The sequence below is a fragment of the Malus sylvestris genome, chromosome 1 (genome assembly GCF_916048215.2).
Source record: "Malus sylvestris chromosome 1, drMalSylv7.2, whole genome shotgun sequence".
In the NCBI taxonomy this organism is placed as follows: domain Eukaryota; kingdom Viridiplantae; phylum Streptophyta; class Magnoliopsida; order Rosales; family Rosaceae; genus Malus; species Malus sylvestris.
The window spans coordinates 30,079,729-30,099,376 of record NC_062260.1 but is presented as its reverse complement, the minus strand read 5'-3'; the positions used below and the strand labels follow the sequence as shown (position 1 = coordinate 30,099,376).

Sequence of the window (19,648 nt, the reverse complement as noted above, 5' to 3'; positions counted from 1 at the left end):
GTTCTTTAATCTGAACCCAAAAGTCCTGATAGGATAACAGCACCTTCAATGGCTGTGTTACATTATCTGCCTCTTCCAGTACTAGTAAATATTGCTTATTATATAGCCATGGACCCCCCCCCCCCCCCGGTTGGATCACAGTCCTCCCTTGCTTCGTGTTGAACCCAAACGCAAATATATCGTTCTCCAAATCCATGATAAATACATTCGCTTTGGGTTTCCACAAGTTTCCCATTTGACGCTTGAAAGTTTCCTTGTTGAAGGGCTTTTGTATTAACACCTTCCCCACCAAGAAAACTTTTGAAGATCTCAGTGTCGACGCCTCCTTTGCATCAACTACAAGTATCTGTTGTTCATCTTTCGTGATAACAAATTGCTCGAAAAATTTGGAGACCATGTCTTCCATAGTGCTCAATCCCCTTGTTACCTACATCCAAGTCCACAAACAGCCCTTGAACACCTTCTCGACTAGTTGCGGTACTATCCGCCACACCATCTGTCTTCTGCTTCACCACCTCTAAAGTTAGAGCGGCCTGAGTTTGTCGACCAGAAACATCCAACAAACTGATGCCAACGCTCTCCTAGGGTTCATCCTAGAGAGCCAAACGGCCAACGTATAAGGTTATTTAAAAGGGAAGGGATTTTCTTTCAGTTTTTTTATTTCTATGCTCCTTAATTATATCCTTGATTTACCCAATCAATTTTATTCAATTAAAAGACTAAATAAAGGAATCGTAAATCACTCCCTATTTGATAGCGATTCAAGAGTATATCATCACTGTTTACAAGTATAAAATAATTAGGGGTTAGTATCACAAAATCCTAACACACTAACAGCGTGGTACTTTATGTTTCAAACTCATGAATATTGTCATCCACTAAGTTAGTTGATGAGTTCTTTTTTTCTTTTCTTTTTTTTTTTTTTTTGTCAATTTAGTTCAAATAACCCTTACAAGTCAACCCAATTATGAGTTCTACACTCACTATGTCATCAATTTAAGGATAAGACGAGAAGAGGAAGAAACAATGGCGCCATACAAGACCTGCATACTTACAAGCTAAAGCAAGGCCGAAGATAGCATGCAGTCATTCACCTAAACAATACCGGCAAAAACTCTTTGACAGTTGGTAAGCTTCAAATTAAAAAGCATCCTATTACTATTACTGGCATTGCCGAGCCTCCTATCATAGTCCTATATAATTGGGAAATGGAGGTCAGCTTATGAAACAGGGTTAAGTAACTTGATACCAAGATCAAAAATAAGAAAAAAAAAGACTCGGAACAACAGAAACATTAAACAACTAACAAAGGAAAAGAATTCCAACGCACAAACGCCAATTCAACAACGGAACTATAGTAATTAGTATTCAAAAACACATCTAAATGAACCACTAAATATTTTGTAAATACATTTATGGTGCTGCATTACAAACATCCCAAAATCCCACGGTTAATTCTGAACTCCATTCATCAATTTACACCAACTCTCGAAATTCATTTCAGCAGCTGCAATTAATCTCAATAACTAGGTTAAATTCCTTCAAACACATAAAAGCAATTTCACACACTATCTAAATTAAAATTCCGGCATTTGATATATAGATGAGAAAATTGAAGACATTGACGGAAGCAAAAACTAGACGCATTAAAACAAGACAAGATAATCAATAACCACAAATTATATTTTGCAAGCACAATGAGTGAGCATGATCTGGCTGAGGATTTCATCGCATGAGCCCACTAGCTAAGTGAACCATTGAGTACAAGTTGTACAATGTTCTTGCCAGCTCTCATGGTCTGATTTTTCACAGTAAAAAAACTAATTTCAACATCAAGAAATCCTTCCATAGTCCTTTCTTCCTCGAGATGCAGGTGGAATGCTAGTGATGGGATGACTGGCTCTATGCCCTACAATAGAATGCCACAATTAGTTTAAATGTTCTCAGCTCCCCAAAACCCTCCATTCAATCCCCCCGTCTCCCATAAAGACATTATACAGCTTGGCACATTTTTTACCAGGAAGATGGCAAACAAAGGAAAGTGGAAGGTAGGTATGGCTTATGATGTAAAGTCAGAAAGTACCCCATGACATGCCATTGCTGAATGAGCTATTTCCTGGAGAATGTGGGCCTCCAGAGTTAAAATTGGGAGAAGGGGGCTGCATCTTCATATGATTCCAATCATTACCACGAGAATTGGTGGGTCGTCCATGATTTGATCGCTGATATTGCTGTCCCAAGCGGCTTGGAGAATTTTGTGATATGTGAGGCATGAAATGAGAAGGTTTTGACAAACGCATGTATCCTGCAAGTGGTTCAGTAGTTGGAGGAGGGCTACCCACCTCGGAATGTGGATATGATTGAATTGGTCCATTTTGTCTGAAGAGATGGTAGACAATTGTAATCAAAATCAAGCTAGGACAAAGAAATAAGAATACGATAAGAATGAACTCTATTCCAAAGCACAGGCACGGAAATGTGTCAATTGTAATCTTCACACTATTTTCATAAGGAGAAATGTTTACTATTAGAAACCTCCATATTAATTGCACATAACACAATAAAACTTTTTACATTTTGCAATGGAAACTTTTGAATGTACCATTACACATCCATCCACGTGTTTTAAAGTTTACCGAAGACTGCCTCAGGTTTCTGCAATATATGCTTACACAAAATTTTCAGATGAGGAAAACAAAGTGTGTAAATATCTTGTTGGGGATCCATCCACGTCTTAAAGTTACTACATAATGCATCAGTTATGTGGAACATACTAGTATACTGTATACATACAATTCCCGTCGAGAAAAACAACTAATGTAGATTTCTTGAACTTGCTAACATAATTTCAGAGTAACTAACTCAATAAACTTGATCGATGATATAACTTACCTTTGAAAGGATGGGCCCGTGCTTGAATTTGGCGCATGGTTAAATCTTCCGGACCCAACCAATGTTTCTGCAGAACTAAAATGCATGCCTTGGCTGAACTCAGCAGTAAAGCAGCTTACATCCGAACCATCTTCTTGCAGAAGAAGTTCATCACTGCAATGAGAATGGAAAGACCCCAAAAAAAAAAATACACATCAAATTCTAAACAAATATGAGGTTGATAGATTGATAGATGACTGCAAAAAGTAAACCATCCACTTGAGCCTATATAGATTCCAATGAAGAAGCCCAATAAACTGTTAGCAAATTGGTATTCAACTTTAATATGCTGCTAAATAGTAGATACTACCATCATGGTCAAGTAACGTATGGATAAACCCATTAATGGTTTGCTTCACCATGTGCAAACAATGCAATAATTTTGTACTATATCATTCTTAAAATGCATTAGTTGGAAAAGTGAAAGATTATCATGACTGGACTAAGTATAGGTTAAGAGATCATATAGGTCATAATGAATTACCATGTGCAAACAAAAACCATTACCCAAGCTATGGTCTTTACCAACCAACCATGTTTCATGGGACTAACAGGGCCCCACTTCTTTCAGTTATCTGGTATACTTACTGAGTTATAAAACTACCATCCTATAGGACATATTGACTGCCATCATCTATTAATGAAAGAAAATGTAGCACTCTCATGGTAATCAGCCTAGCTTTGAGTAGCAAATAAAAGAAACAGTCCACTTACCTATAGTTGGGATCCCAATCCCCAGGATCAGGCAATGACTGGATAGCCTCAGCCTTTTCATGAGACACTCCCGTGGTCTTTGTGAATTGTATATGGGAGCCAACTGTGATGGAAGCTGGCATGTTCTGGGCTAAGTACCCAGCAGAAATACCACTGCCTCCTCTTGGCTGCTTCCAGCTTCCAGCATTTGAGCTTAAATGCAGATGTGATGGTGAACTACCTAGCATTTGAGAGTTTCCCTCAGCTTGGCTAGAACTGGTGCCATCAGTAGCTTGCCCTTGCCAATGTGTTGATGAACTTTCTTGAGTTTGAGAACCTCCAGGATATCCCCAACTTTTTCGTCTATTAAACTGGCTAACAGCAGCCATCTTTCCTAAAGGTGATCCATGACAATTGCCCCTTGCTGGAGAAGTTGGACCATAATGTCCAGGAGAGCCAGCAGAAACTTGACCGTAGGAGCTTGGCGGAGTAAATTGCGAAGGACTAGTGCCTAGAGGTAGTGGAGCAAAGCTTCCTGCTGAAGGACTCATACCAAGTCCATTTCCATGTGAATACTGAACAATTCTCCGTCTTGCATCCGGACTACTTCCAAGCATTGATAAATTACCTTGTGCATGCATGTTCATCCCAGAAGGGCCAACTGGGGAATAATAAGCAAATATATTACTAGTATCTCCATAACTTCCATAGCTGCTTCCCAATCCAGTACCATCATTATAGCTACCATGGCTTCCTACACTGCCATAGCTATTAGCATGTGCATATGGCACCACCTGAAAATGTGGGCTGCTATGAATGGAGACCCTATTTCTGCCTGGAATCTGCAAAAGATCAAATATAGTTACAACCGAGATGGTGAGTGAAGAATGGACAGCCAAAAAATAAGAACGATGGCATATTTTGAGGAGCAACCAGCTTACATTCGGAGATAAACCAGCCGCAAACCAATGCCCACCACCAGGATGATGGTCCACCCTTATGTTTTGAGAAACGGGCTAAGGGAAAAGAAGAGGGCAAGAAGGATAAAAACAAAGAAGAGAGAGAAAAGCAGTTAGTAATATCACCTGCAGAAGTTCTAATGCAGCCAATAAGAAAAATAGGTAAAGATTTAAGAGCCAAAATTAATAGGTAAAAAACCAATTGCACAAACAAAGACTAAAAAGAACTCAGGATCTAGGACAAGGTCATCCTCATAGTTCATTATGAGACTCCAAAGCATTTTTGCGGATGTGAAACAACAGCTGAAATGTAAAACCAATTTAAAATCAACTTTTCATAATTACCATGCATTTCATCACCAATCAAGAACTAAAGGAATATGCAGAATCTACCAAACCCAACACATAATCAATGTATCCATTAAAAAGAAAGCCAAGCACAATTATATTGGATATCTAGGTCTGGCTTGACTTGTGTTCCACACAGTTGGATAAAGTCACAGTCAATCCATATAAACTAAGAATGAAGCTTCATGAGAAGAATTAAATAATTCATATGCGAGTCTACATACCATGCGAGGGGTCTCCGAGGGAGGTTTATAAGGGCATGTAAAAGGCTCCCCCGTAACAAAAGGGTGTTTTGAAGCCTGCAGGTACAAGTTTAACTCACAAATCCATTTCCAAGTAACTATTTTTGCACTATATCAGAAATTAAACAGCAGAGAAGATAATTAAACAACCTGAACGGGTGACCAGCGTTTTGCAGGATCAAACTCAACCAGTCCCCTCAAAAAATCAACCAAAGCTAGTCTTATTTGATTTTCTGCACATATTTGATATCATACAACAGCATTAGTAACTTCAATAAAAGAAACTAGTTATTAATTAAGTCAAACTGTTCCAGTGTTGTCAGCTTTGAACATTCAAAAGCATAAAGCAAACCTTTAACCATGTCTTCCTTAGGCAAGTTCTTCCTATACGGATAGCTTGTAACAATTTCTTCAAGGTTCATATGATTAAAATACTCTTTCCCAATTGATGGCCTTTTCAATTCTCTCTGAACAGAAACCAGTTACCATAAGAACTAACCCAAAAATATTAAACGTGATTAAAACTAAACACAAAAAAAGAAGGGGATGGGAGGGGAGTGGGGGTTAGTGCTCCTCACCTGTTTCTCTTTTCTCTAACAATCTATATGATCTTTTTCTCCTACCATCATTTTCATAATCCAAAACCTTTTTATAATTGACACTTACAGCTTCATATTCTGCTTCTGTTAATGCTTGATAAGCACTTTTTCCGTTTGCAGAAAGTTCCCCGTTCTCCATATTGTGCACACTCCGAATGCACTTAAAGAACTTGCTTGTGTTTTTTGCCTCCTTAAGTACATAATCAGGGGGCTGCCCTCTGCAACATGTCAACCGTACATTAGGAAAGTGTGAAAAAAATTGCCGCCAGAATAATGACTATAAATTTAAAATAATAATTCTGAGTGAAACCAATAACTGTGCTAATATCATCTAACAGAGAAAGAGTGATAAAATCCACCATAAGAAACCAGTTACAGATCAAGAAACAGCAAATTGTACCCAGCCATATCTCCAAAAGCTTTAGCTATTGGTAACTTATTAAACAGCGAATTGTCTGCGTACAATATCTCAATTCACCAAATGGTCCCTTCTCCCCTCACCACTTCCTTCCCAGGGGAAATCCCTACCAATAATCTATTGGAGGCTAAAGTTGGGCATAAAGTCCAAAGTGTGACTCTATATCAATTGGTGACTAAAATTTAGGGAAAACATGGCAGTTGGGATTCACGTGCCAAGAAAATATTAACATTGGAAATTCCAGCAATAACGGAGGTCGTGTTTACACTTTCACTAGGCTAATTTTTGTTGTGTGATGGTTGGAAAGAATGAGGAACAATGAATAACAAAGAAAGAATAGGAGAGTACGAGCATTCATAACATTAGACATTGAGACAAAGCTTTAAAGTGAATTCTTGATTCAACACTCAACAGAACTAATTTCTCAAAAGAGAATCAGAATTTTTAATGTGATAAGTAATGTTTAAAAGGCGAAGGCGTAGGCGAGGCATTTCATGGATAGCCCCGCCTAGGCGAAAGCCTAGAGGCGTGAAGCGAAGCCTCGTGGGCCCTAAAAATTTTAATATTTGTATATAATTTAATACTTTGTGAAACAAATATCCTTTGTGATTTAAAAGAGTCATAAACAAGATTAACTCACAAACATACAGAAAAAAGAGGTAACAGTCTCTTTCCTTCGTTAATATGCACTCATTTTACAACTTCAATATGGTCCACATACATCCCCCACCCACTCTCTTTCCCTCGGTACACTCTCCCTTTACTCTCACCTTCATTCTTCTCTCTCTCTCTCTCTCTCTCTCTCTCTCTCTTTAATATCCACTCACTTTTCAACATTAATCTTGTCCACATACATCCCCCACCCACTTTCCCTCTCTCTCTCTCTCTCTCTCTCTCGTTAATATCCACTGATTTTACAACATCAATATGATCCACATACATCCCCCACTCTCTTTCCCTTAGTACATTCTCCCTCACACTTTTTTTTTAGTCGAGTGATTGCGTTAGTAAGTTAGATGTTAGATTAGCCACCGACAGGGTTCGAACCCACGCCGTCATGCAAGGGCACAACACTCTCCCTCACACTCACTTTCCCTCTTCACTTGGTGGTGGCAATGCTGCTCGGTTGTTGGTGCCACACGAAGAAGAGAAGGGAGGGTTTAAGTGTTTCACAGAGAAGAAGAAGAAGAAGAAGAAGAACGCGAGGCTGTTGAGGACTTGAGTGTCGAACAAAGAAGACTGAGAAGTTCTATATAACAACAACAACAAAGCCTTTTCCCACTAAGTTCTATATAAAAAAATTAAAAAATAAATAAATCCCAGAACGCCCTAAGGTTTGCCTCGACCACGTCTGGGCTAGTTTTCGCCTACTCCCACCGCAGAGAGGCGTTTTCACCCCAGCCTCCAAAGGCGCCTAGGCGCACCTAGAGGCACGTTTTTTAAAGCATTCATAATTGTAAAAAACATTCATGAAAAAACAGGTAATGATAATGATAGAAGTAAACAAAGCAGATATCATAAATCATGCATAGCAGAATGGTGCCTTATAAATTAATGAATATAGGTTCCCTTCCTAAAAATACTAGTATGAGCATACCCAAGTATTTCAATCATACGCCTTAGGAGGTCAAATTCTGAAGCTCCTGGGAACAATGGCAACCCCAGAAACAATTCGGCGACTATACATCCAAAGGACCACATATCGATAGAAGTAGTATATCTGTAAAGGATTAAGTACTAGCACAGTACCTTGATATAATGAAATATGAATACAAAAACTGGATCATAATTTAAACCTCTAATGCAAAGGATACTGATACCCAAGGAGAACTTCAGGAGATCTATAGTAACGACTCTGCAGAACAAATGAAAAACATGCATCTATGAGACCTCCTCTGAAAGATATGATTTTAATAAGCCTTGGAAAAAGCAGTAATGCAAACCTGGATATAGGAGTAAACAGTTCGATCTTCCATGCAGGCTGATCCAAAGTCAATAATTTTAATTTCTGCTGGCTTAACACTGTTGCTTTCAAGGGAAAGTACACAATATTAACATGAAAGAAATCTATCACAAAAATAACCCAAACTCATCCTCAAAAGGAAGTCACCTTGTACACAAAAGAATGTTTTCCGGCTTCAGATCACAGTGAATTATCCCAGCATCTTTTAACAGAGCCAACCCATGTAGAATCTATTTTAAAGTACCCCAAAAAAATGACACAAGAAGGGTTAAGTTCTAGCATTGTCAGAGGGGAAAAGAAATCCAAATTCAATTACAAGAAGGAACTATCATACTTGTTTGGAAAACAATTGAACAATGGTCAGGGATAGTCCCCTGAAATGATTTATCTTGATAAGCTCGTACCTGAATAACTTAAAAATGTCAACAGATGTGCGAGGAAAAACTAAAGGCAACAATTACACATGAATAAGAGTTCAAATGGTGCATCAAGTTACATTGAGTTCAACTCACAACTAATTAGGTAGTGTCAATGACTTACAGATTCGTATCAAGCAGTTCAAAGCAAATGCACAAATGACGATGACACACAAAGTAATCATATATACGCACAATGTGATGCTTATCCTCAGGATCATATTTCTTATTTAACTGCAAAACAAATAGCAAAGAAAACAGTAAGAAAACTGAACATGAGAGACATACGGAAAAAGAACAGCCTTACCGTTGTCAAAATGGATACTTCAACCAGGGCTTGTTGATAGTATGCTGGTTGATTTTTGATGATCTTCACAGCTACGAAGCTGTTAGTCTGTGGAACCAAGCATTTAGCAACCTGGCCAAAAGTCCCATGGCCAAGAACATCTTTGACAATGTATCTGAAAAGGTAAGGAGAAAGGACCTAAAAACATAATACTAACTAAGAAGGTCTAAGCTAGTCAGCCACCATGGGAAAGCACAGATTACAACATCTTAATGATTACCATGTTAGCAAAAATATGAATTTCTGGGGTAATTTGTCCTTTTGACAAAATAAACTGGCCTATATTCAAATTAAATATCTAGAGGACAATCTCCAAATTTTTGTCTTCATGTTAATAGTTCTCGATTTTCCGAAAAGCAGTGAAGCAGAAACTAGGAAAAGGTTCCTTTGAGTCAGTCAACATAGCACAAAACAATTAAAGCACGGACAAGAACAAACCTTCGCTGTGTGTCTAGATTGACCAAGACAAAGTTTACAGTCAAAATAAGATCTGAGTTGACATTATCATAGCCATCGTTGAGTACTCCACTTGACGGGGTGGTCAAATATCTCTTTGGATTCAATTCTTCTGAATACTTGAAATGTGGATTGCATATTTGATATGTTTCAACTATGTCCTTGGTTAGCCTTGCCACAAACTGCATAGCAGAACGTTGTATATCAGAATAAAATCTGCTTCAAATCATTTCAAGTCGAGACATATGTACAGAGAATGATATAAATTTGACAAAAATAGATGAAAAAATGCTTTATAAGATCATACCAAAACAATATAGCAACAAAAAAAGTTTCCACATTGATGGTACCACTTCTCAGGAATAAGCATAATTCAGAGGGTCTCCCCAGTTAAGTTATGGTATAACAACATACCATACATTTATGTCACTGACTAACATCAACATCCCTAGGTGGGTGAAGGTACATGTCAACCCAAAGTTAAAGATAGTTCTATGCCTGATAAATCTCTGCGTAGGATTATCTGTTCAACTACGTACTGCAATTTACTTATTGTATTTTACATATCTGAAGAGCTAGTAGTGCATTATTAGAATAGAGCACCTCCTAAGTCTTCTCCCAAAAAAGACAAAGGCAGCAGGCGGCTAGCAGGCTAAGTCTTCTCCCATACCAATGGCCCGCTCAATATATAAATATACTCTACATGTAAGTATGTTTTTGTGTGGTCGGAGCTTGCAGCATACAAACATCTTCAAAGATAGAATAATTGTGTAGAAAAGAGCAAGAATGAAGTGAATGACTCAATGCACCACTTAAAGAGTTGCAAGGAAGAATCGAAAAACACTTACAGGTCTCCTGACAAGGACACGCAGACATTGGGATTTGTTGTTGGCAGCTTCACTCTGCGTAGAATAAGGACTAAATGCGAGCTGGCCGGGACGCCACGAAGAAGCAGCAGAGTCTTTGGATTGAGGACTAGGGCTAAACTCATCCATGGTCCAGAACAAAATGGAAAATCAAGCTCCGACCCAGAAATCACCCATGCCCAGAGTCTCCATTGATGAAGATGATGATGGAGATATCGTATACATATACACACAACAAGTACAGCAACAACAACAAGAACAAACACACTTTTAGCTATTACTGTAGTAAGAATGATGAATCAGCGATTGGACGGACCTGTTGGATGCTCCAATTAAGCCCAATAAGATTAAGACCGCCACCAACCGATTCCAATCCCATCCTTCATTTCTCAATCCCAGAACATTACGAGCCCATCGCCGCCAGAAGATCCATCAAACTATCTGATGATGCCGATTCTTCTGGGTTGCCCAATCAAAGATGATAAATACGAATAGGATTTCTACAAGGACAATCGGACCCTAACTGCATACGTTTTACATGAATAAATTTACTTATCGGGCAATTGTTGCAGATGACCAGGGAAGATTATGACAGACAGAAGATAGACGGACTTGCAATTTGGGGCTTACAGCAAAGAGCATATAGGCATTAGGAATTGTGTTGTGTGAAGAAGCCACCGTCTTTCGTCTTTCGTCTTTCGTCTTCCTTCTTCCGAACGGGAGTTAAGATTTTCTTTTTCTTTTTGTTAAGTAGTATTGTAAATATTACAAAGTCAATAGGTAAAGAGGAAGGGAAAGCTGAGAAATTTAAAAAAAATAACCAAAATGTAAACTCGATAAATATAATTATAACCATTATATTGTAATTAAAATTTAATATGAAAAGTACTAACATACGTCTTCATAATAACCAAAATTTATTTGTTTTTCGAAGAAAATGACGGAACAAAAGACAGCGACTTTGAAGAAGAAGAAGATGACGACGATATTAGTATGTTGGTGGTGAATCATGTTAAGCTTAAAATTTTTAGAGAGGTGTTATTCCCACTTCAATATCTTATCTTCTCACCCATTTTTTTATGAATTTTTTAGTTACAAATTTGTCCATTTGTAAAATGACTAATAAGGACCTTAGTTACCTCATTTTGCGTTACTTTTTTTTTTATATATAAAAGAAAAAAGAAAAGTTTGGGTGTGATATGTTACATCCCAGTCTCGACTCCGTCGTAGTACGACATTGTCCGTTTTGGGCCTTGGCTACGCCCTCATAGTTTTGTTTCTGGGAACTCAGACGAGAACTTCCTAGTGGGTCACCATCCTAGGATTGCTCTGGCCCAACTCGGTTAATTTCGGAGTTCTGATGGAATCCGAAGTCAGTAAGTTCTCAAAAAGTTTCGTGTTACATATAAGGCACATCACCCCTTCTCTGTTGGTCTATGTGGGATGCTATAATTCACCCCCTTAGAGGTCTGACGTCCTCATCGGCACACTTGCACCACACGACAGAGTGACTCTAATACCAATATGTCACGTCCTAATTTTGACTTTGCCATAGCACGATATTATCCGCTTTGGGCCTCAATCACGCACTCACGGTTTTATTTCTGGGAACTCAGACAAGAACTTCCTAGTGGGTCACTACCAATCTTAGGATTGCTCTCGCCCGAACTCCAATGAGTTCCCAAAATGTCTCATGCTATAGGGAGGAGAGTATGTACATATAAGGCACATTCCCTCTCTTCGTTGGTCGATGTAGGATGTTACATAATAACTCTCATACTATGTTTAGAAAATTTGTCTCCCTTAAACCCTAACTCATCCTTCCCATATCCTTTCATTCAGAGAAAGCAAAAAGAATGAACTTAGAAAATGACATTTCAATGGAAGAATTAGATGATTATGTTTCTGTAGAAAAGGTAAAAGATAATTTTATATGGGTCATCTTGATTTGTCGGCTTCGTACAATTGAAGCATAGCTCTATGATTTTTTTTTTTATTTGAATTTGCATTAGGTTAGGATGCAATTTGTTTCACGTTTTCCTAAGAGAATTCCTCAGGGAATATGAATAGGATTTTTTTTTTGTCTTGTTTTGCTTTCGAATTTGTGCTCTTCTTTTAGATCCAATGGACCATTGCTCATACACAAGAAAAATAGCTTATCAATAACAAAAATAAATAATCTGTCACAAATTAACCAATAACTTACAAAACTAGAATGAACCCAGAAAGTAAAAATGTACGACGAAGTAAGAGAATCTCCAACATATGTGGCAAAAATGGAAAATGCATATGAAAAATAAAACAAAGAGGGAAAAGCAAAGAATGAAAACCCATAATTCTTCATTCCCACCCCAATTGGAATTTGGAAAGGAAACAGTTTTCTTTTTTTTTTTTTTTTTGCCGAGTAATATTATTTGTTTATATTCTTTTTTAAGAGAAATTTATCTCCAATTATATATAGGGTTATTTTAGGAATAATAGTGGGTGGGAAAATAACATTTTAATTTTTTAACTTATTATAGTAGGTGTAAATATAATGTGGGTGGGAAAATAAGACAACGACGTGGGTTTAATAGCTCTCAATTTTTATCATGATATCCTAACAAGTTATTATTCCAACATGTCATGGACCCTATTTAATTGGCTCGAATTTATCTCTTTCGGTTGATTTAAAAAAAAAAAAAAATATTGTGTTGGCTCTAGTGAATGGATGATAAAGGAGATCTCAAAAGGTTGCTTTGCTTTGGCATAATGAGTTAACCAGTTTTGATCATGTGGGAATTAGTTTCATGTGTTATCCGTGTAATTACTTGGGCCTTGCTTCGATTCGGGGCAAATCAAAGAAAAATGCTCTGTTCTTTGGATCTTGCCGCAAGATCCAATCCTAGAAACTAAATGCTATTGTCTCAAGGCAATAGCTCTGACTGTTTCTAGTTATCCTATGCATTGTTTTCGGTTTACTACCTCTATGTGCAAGGAACTGAACTCTCTTATGTCAAATTAAGAGACATCAATAATTCTCATCTATGCTCTATTTGTAAAGCACATCTTGAAACGATAGAGCAAGCTCTCTTGCGGATGTGGCCCGAAAGGCAGAGAAGCTTTTCTTGGAGATTGATATCCCGAATCCCCGATAGCTTAAGATTACTGATGAGGTGAAATCCCGATCATGGGTCGCTTCACCTGATTGGTGCTCTCTTTCAAGTGACACTATGAAGATTAATTTTGATGTGGCCTGGTCTTCTACCACCTTGGCAGATGGTTTTGGGGTAATTGTTAGAAATGCTAATAGGATTACAATTAAGGGCTTGGCCAGATCCTTTACGGTTGGGTCTGCCCTTGAAGTAGGGATGGGTTCGGTTTCATTCTGTTTGGTTTTTTGTCAAAATCGAAACCGAACTAAAACTTCAGTTCGGTTCGTTTCGTTTTGATTTTCTTTCAGTTTTTTTTTTGTTTGGGTTTTTTCAGTTTGGTTTCGGTTTTTCTTATTATATAAAACTTGATATTTTTTTAATATGGAATTTAGGAAATAGGCTTGCACTAGTAGAGTAATAATAAGAAAAATGAGAAAGTGAAAAGTTAGTTGGACATATACAAGATCATATAAACCAATCTTATTCTATGAATAACATCAATTACAAAAAAAAAATAAAAAATGATCACCGTATCCATTCTAAAAGCAAACAAATAGAGAAGTTTTTGCAAGTTCCAAAGCATTCCAAAATTTTATTCTATAACCAATGGAATATCATCCCTAATTGAACCAAATATGTTCATTGAAAAAACATTAGGCTTAGTTTCAAACTTGGCAACAAAGTTTCAAAAAAGAAATATCATGGGCATACATTAATAAAGTGTAAAGGGGGATTTGGGTTGGTTCGGTTCGGTTTCCAAACCGAAACCGAACTAATAAAGTTTGGTTTGGTTCGGTTCGATTTGATTTTGCCTTTTTCGATTTGATTTTTTTCTGTTTTTGGGTTTTTGAACCCACCCCTACCTTGAAGTCAGTGGCGGATCCACAGTGGGGTCAATGGGGTCGCACGACCCCTTGGAAGCCATGGAAACAACCTTAAAGACCCTTTGGAGTTGCTGGTGCGACCCCTTGGAGCTACTAGTGCGACCCCTTGGAGCTGCTGGTGCGACCCCTTGGCTGCACACCAAGTGTTCGACGAAAGGTCTGAAAAAACTCTCGGCTAGGCTGGTTGAAGACGAAGACGAATGTGCGCACCTGTTTTTTTTTTTTTAACAACTTGGGCAAAACAACGTTGTTTTGGCCCAGGAAATTTTTTTAAATGACCTGGCCAAAACGACGTCGTTTTGGGCCAAGTCTGAACAAAAAAAAAATGCCCAACGTGTCCTGGGCAGGTCTGAACAAAAAAAAAAAACCCAGCGTGTCCTTTTCAGCCCTATTTCACACAGATCCGAAGCCATTCATTCCAAAACCCCCAAATTTCTTTTGTTTTCTCCTCTTCCAACCCTAAGTTCCAAACTCAATCCCCCCCCCCCAAACCCTTAACTCCATCTCCTCCCTTGCTGCTGCCATTAAGGTGCCTTTGTGATGCCGTCGTCGTCACTGTGGTGGTGGTGCCACCAGCTTTGCTCTTTGTATTTGCTCATTGTTATTGTGAAATTTCACAATTCAAGTAAGTTCTAAACCCTATGTATGATATATTTAATTTAATTGAAACCTAATTCATATTTATTTTGATTATATTGGTGGTTTGTTTATATTGTGAGTATTTATTTTGAATATTTTGTATATGTAGAATATATTTAATTTAATTGAAATTCAATTCAATTCATATTTATTTTGATTATATTGATGGTTTGTTTATATTGTGAGTTTTTATTTTCATTATTTTGTATATGTAGAATGCAAGATGAGATATTTAATTTAATTGAAATCCAATTCATACTTATTTTGATTATGTTGATGGTTTGTTTATATTGTGAGTATTTATTTTGAATATTTTGTATATGTAGAATATATTTAATTTAATTGAAATTCAATTCATATTTATTTTGATTATATTGATGGTTTGTTTATAGGGAACTTTAACGAAAAGCACCCGGTACTATTCACTTTAACGAAAAACCACATTTTTACACTAAAAAGTCAATCCTGGTACTATTCACTTTACCCTTTATTTTGTCCTTATCATTAAAACTCAAAGTTTTCAAGCCATTTTCATTAGTTTTCCTTTGTTTATATTGTGAGTTTTTATTTTCCTTATTTTGTATATGTAGAATGCAAGATGAGATATTTAATTTAATTGAAATCCAATTCATATTTATTTTGATTATGTTGACGGTTTGTTTATATTGTGAGTATTTATTTTCATTATTTTGTATATGTAGAATTATTATGGAACGGTTTTTTAAGAGAAAGTCATTATCGGGTTCGGGTAGTTCGAATAATGTTGATAGTTCAAATACTGTTGGTAGTTCAAGAACTTCAAGTTCAAGACAAAGTCAGTTAGATGATGTTTTGGGTAATCTTGAAGCGGATCCTGGATTGAGAACTCGAATAATAGATTATGATGCTAATATGAGAGATGAGGTCCGAAGATCATACCTACAAAAAGGACCTTGTCAACCTACATGTCATAATTTCCCAATAACTAATATGTCTGGAATTAATCGACGCTCCATTCCCCAATGGTTTGATGAGTTTGATTGGTTGGAGTATAGTGTATCTAAAGATGCGGCATTTTGTTTCTATTGATATCTCTTTAAAACCAATTTTGCACAAGTGGGTAGTGAAGCTTTCACTAGAGATGGATTTAAGACTTAGAAGAAAGGGAGAGAAAGATTTAAGATGCATGTTGGACCGGTTGGGAGTGTTCATAATAAGGCTAGAGAAGCTGCTACAAATTTGATGAATCAAGCTACACATATTGAAACCGCATTAAGCAAACACTCCGACCAAGCTCGTAAGGCTTATCGCACATGCTTAAATGCATCAATCAAGTGCACTAAGTTTTTATTGCGACAAGGTCTTCCTTTTCGTGGCCATGATGAAAGTGTCACTTCAAGCAATACTTGGAGCTATTGCAATTCCTTGCAGATAATAATGATAAAGTTAGAGAAGTTGTGATGGAAAATGCTCCGGGGAGTCTCAAATTACTAGCTCATAGCATTCAAAAAGAAATTGTGAATTCATATGCCCTTGAAACACTTGATGCTATCATGGATGGTCTAAAAGATAGATTCCTTTCAATATTGGTGGATGAAGCACGTGATATGTCGGTGAAAGAGCAAATGACTATGGTGTTGCATTATGTGGATGACAACATGCATGTAATTGAAAGATTTGTGGGTATCCAACATGTTACCAACACTACTTCAAGTTCACTAAAGGATGTTATTAACACATTATTTTCTCGCAATGGTTTGAGCATTTCCAAGCTACGAGGATAAGGTTATGATGGTGCTAGCAATATGAGAGGTGAGTTGAATGACCTTAAAACAAAGATATTGAGAGAACAACCTTATGCATATTATGTTCATTGCTTTGCTCATCAACTTCAACTAGCTCTTGTTGCCGTAGCAAAGAAGAATATAGACATTGTCTCTTTTTTTGCAACGGCTAATAGTGTGGTTAATCATGTTGGAGCATCTTGTAAGCGGCGTGATTTACTTAAAGGGCAACTTCAAGAAGAGCTTGTGAATGCTTTTGAAAATGATTGTCTTATAACGAGGTGAGGCTTAAATCAAGAAACAAGTCTCAAATGTGTCGGTGACATACGATGGAACTCACACTATGGTACCTTGATTAGCATCATTTCCATGTTTTCATTCGTGGTTCATGTGCTTTAAATGGTTATTGATGATAATCCCAATGAAAGTGCGGGTGAAACAAATAAGTTAATAAGAGAAATACGTACTTTTGAGTTTGTGTTTCACTTTTTCTTGATGAAAGTCATATTAGGACTCACAAATGATTTGTCACAAGCATTGCAAAGGAAAGATCAAGAAATTGTGAATGCAATGACTTTAGTGAAATCATGCAAGGAAAAGCTACATTGGATGAGGAATAATGGGTTCGATGCATTGGTTGATGAAATATCTGCTTTTTGTGAAAAACATTATATTGATGTTCCTAACATGGAAGATGCATTTATACTTCCAGGGAGGTCAAGGCGTAATGCTCCAATAAGGACAAATCGTCATCATTATCGTGTGGAGCTCTTTATTTATGTCATTGATGAGCAAATTACAGAGTTAGATGATCGCTTTAATGAGGTAAATACCGAGTTGCTTATTTGTTTGGCATGTTTGAGTCCGAAAGATTCATTTGTAGTTTTTGATAAACCAAAGTTACTTCATCTTGCTCAATTTTATCCTCAAGATTTTTCGGATGAGGATCGTTTGGCACTTGAAGATCAACTTGAGATTTATATTCATTATGTGCGTTCCAGTAGTGATTTCTCTCAATTGGAAGTGATTGGTAATCTTGCAAAAAAAATGGTGGAGACAATGATGCATCAAATATTCAATTATGTATATTTGCTCATTACATTGTCTTTAGTTTTACCAGTTGCAACTACTTCAGTGGAGAGAACATTTTCTGTCATGAATATTGTTAAGGGTCAACTTTGGAACAAAATGTAAGATCAATGGTTGAGTGATAGCTTGCTTGTTTATATTGAGAAATATATTTTTGCTTGTATTGAAAATGAAGCTATAATGCTTCGTTTTCAAAATATGAAACCTTGTCGTGGACAATTATAGCTTGTAATATTGTTTCCGTTATGAATTATGAATGAAAGTACTATGATTTCATTTTCAACATGTTTTTCCATCCTAAATTTTTTTTGAACTTTTACACTACGACCCCTTGTGGTAAGATTCCTGGCTCCGTCACTGCTTGAAGTAGAAGCCAAAATTGCTGTACACGCCCTCAACTTTGAAGTGCAGCAAAACTACGAGCAGGTAGTTTTTGAATCTAACTGAAATGAGGTTATCAACACCAAATTGAAGGACCCCCATGGAGCATATATAGGGGGTGAAATGCCCGACATCCTGAACCGTCCTAATCCCATCCCAAAATTTTGGACCGAAAAATGCCCGAACAGAAATTCCCGAAATCTTCGGTTTCCCGATAGTCTCGGTTCGGGATTTGAGCTCCTCTATGTATGCGATACAAATTCAGGGAGGATGGTTGATTGACCTTGTGAAGTCTCGTTTCTGTGTCACTTATCCTCTTTTATATTCGTCAGAGGTCATTCAGTATAATCTGTGCAATTTTTTTATGAGTGCAGTTGATTAATAGACAACGTAGAAATCAAGCCATGTATTTTGGTGATGTGTTGTGAACGAAAAAGAAAACGATTAATTCGAATAAAAAAATTTGAAACCATAGATTAGCAACCATCTAGCGTCATCAAACTAATATTGGTTTGTAAGAAATTTTCAAACAAGAGCGAAAAATCGATCTTCCTGGTTGTGAACATGTCTCCGAAAAATCATCGTATGGTAAAATGCTATCATCATAACTAGTAAGTAGCATAAAAGATGTCAGGCTCAATCAATATCCGTCAGTAAACTTTAAACTCAAGAAAATCAAAACAACACATCTAAAAATGAATTAATTACATAAGAAAAATGAAAAATACATAAAGATCTATACGCTTTACCAACCTCATCCCCATCAAGTTAGCAACAAGAGCAGCTTCTCCATCTCCACACCTGGTTGCGGCTTTACCAGCTTCATCCCCACCACATCAAGATCCTTATGCTTCTACGGTTGCTCTAGGGAGAAAAAGGGAGAGCCCAGTTAGGTACAAGGCTGCAGGTGTTCTCCAACTTCAATTTTCAGCCACCACCCCTTGCTCTTGCTAGGGGTAGACGGCAACCCGCTACTTCCTCATTTTTTCAGTCTCCTTCCATCCCCCTCCCCTCCTTCTCTTCTTTGTCTTTTTCTTCTCATCCTCCCATCTCACTTCCTCTACTCCATCCCCCATCCATCTCTTCCTTTCCTTTTTCTCTTTCTTTTGTTTTTTTTCCCAGTTCTCTCTGAGTTTATCTCAATTTTTCCTGAGCTAAGTCTCAATTATCCCATAAACTTGTCTTAGATCTCAACTATCCCATAAGCTTGTCTTAGATCTGGGCTTCTTGCCCCTTATCCGACATCTTTTGGCTACTTTTATTGTTTTATGTCTTTTAACTTTTTGTCATTCCTCCTCCTTAGTTGTGATACTACATCCCCATCCCACCATGTACTCAGATAGGAAGGCTCCAATCATGAATGGGATACCAAATCCACTTTCCCCCTTCACTCCCCACCCCCCAAACGGCATACATATGTTGTATCCCCATCGAGGGCAAGTTGGGTATTTTACATACCCCTTAGCCTCACCCTCTAACCGTATGATAGTTTGTTTGTATATATTTGCAGGGGCTCGTGAA

General features: G+C 37.4%; 2 protein-coding genes across 7 annotated transcripts; one reads left to right on the top strand and one right to left on the bottom strand.

Moving 5' to 3' along the window:
• Positions 1 to 1,573: 1,573 nt before the first annotated feature.
• LOC126620705 (dual specificity protein kinase YAK1 homolog) lies at positions 1,574 to 11,015 on the bottom strand. Of its 6 annotated transcripts, none has more exons than XM_050288961.1 (19): positions 10,868 to 11,015; positions 10,220 to 10,760; positions 9,354 to 9,553; positions 8,877 to 9,030; positions 8,694 to 8,803; positions 8,488 to 8,557; positions 8,301 to 8,383; positions 8,134 to 8,218; positions 8,005 to 8,045; positions 7,788 to 7,910; positions 5,840 to 5,990; positions 5,526 to 5,640; positions 5,324 to 5,406; positions 5,156 to 5,230; positions 4,566 to 4,640; positions 3,646 to 4,466; positions 2,893 to 3,045; positions 2,084 to 2,379; positions 1,574 to 1,909 (listed from the first exon to the last, which is right to left on the bottom strand). In XM_050288961.1, the coding sequence occupies exons 2-19, from the start codon at positions 10,364 to 10,366 to the stop codon at positions 1,833 to 1,835; spliced, it is 2,859 nt and encodes a 952-aa protein (XP_050144918.1). In that variant the 5' UTR covers positions 10,367 to 10,760; positions 10,868 to 11,015; the 3' UTR covers positions 1,574 to 1,832. The 6 variants fall into 6 exon arrangements, with proteins under 6 accessions (XP_050144918.1, XP_050144928.1, XP_050144907.1 ...); XM_050288971.1 differs by having other exon boundaries at positions 10,850 to 10,989; XM_050288950.1 differs by having other exon boundaries at positions 10,220 to 10,423; positions 10,554 to 10,975.
• A 6,041-nt stretch (positions 11,016 to 17,056) lies between these two features.
• LOC126615550 (uncharacterized) lies at positions 17,057 to 18,555 on the top strand. The gene is made up of 4 exons (XM_050283384.1): positions 17,057 to 17,687; positions 17,769 to 17,847; positions 18,088 to 18,172; positions 18,502 to 18,555. The coding sequence occupies exons 1-4, from the start codon at positions 17,057 to 17,059 to the stop codon at positions 18,553 to 18,555; spliced, it is 849 nt and encodes a 282-aa protein (XP_050139341.1).
• Positions 18,556 to 19,648: the final 1,093 nt, after the last annotated feature.

Excerpts from the sequence above, each read along its gene's own strand:
- LOC126615550 (XM_050283384.1), top strand. The coding sequence starts at position 17,057 with ATGGTTATTGATGATAATCCCAATGAAAGTGCGGGTGAAACAAATAAG. Across the intron at positions 17,688-17,768 it reads CTCTCAATTGGAAGTGATTG|TTTTACCAGTTGCAACTACT; the intron begins GTAATCTTGCAA and ends CATTGTCTTTAG. Across the intron at positions 17,848-18,087 it reads GGTCAACTTTGGAACAAAAT|ATTCCTGGCTCCGTCACTGC; the intron begins GTAAGATCAATG and ends CCTTGTGGTAAG.
- LOC126620705 (XM_050288961.1), bottom strand. The coding sequence starts at position 10,366 with ATGGATGAGTTTAGCCCTAGTCCTCAATCCAAAGACTCTGCTGCTTCT. Across the intron at positions 8,804-8,876 it reads AAGTATCCATTTTGACAACG|TTAAATAAGAAATATGATCC; the intron begins GTAAGGCTGTTC and ends TTTGTTTTGCAG. Across the intron at positions 5,231-5,323 it reads AACGCTGGTCACCCGTTCAG|GCTTCAAAACACCCTTTTGT; the intron begins GTTGTTTAATTA and ends TTGTACCTGCAG.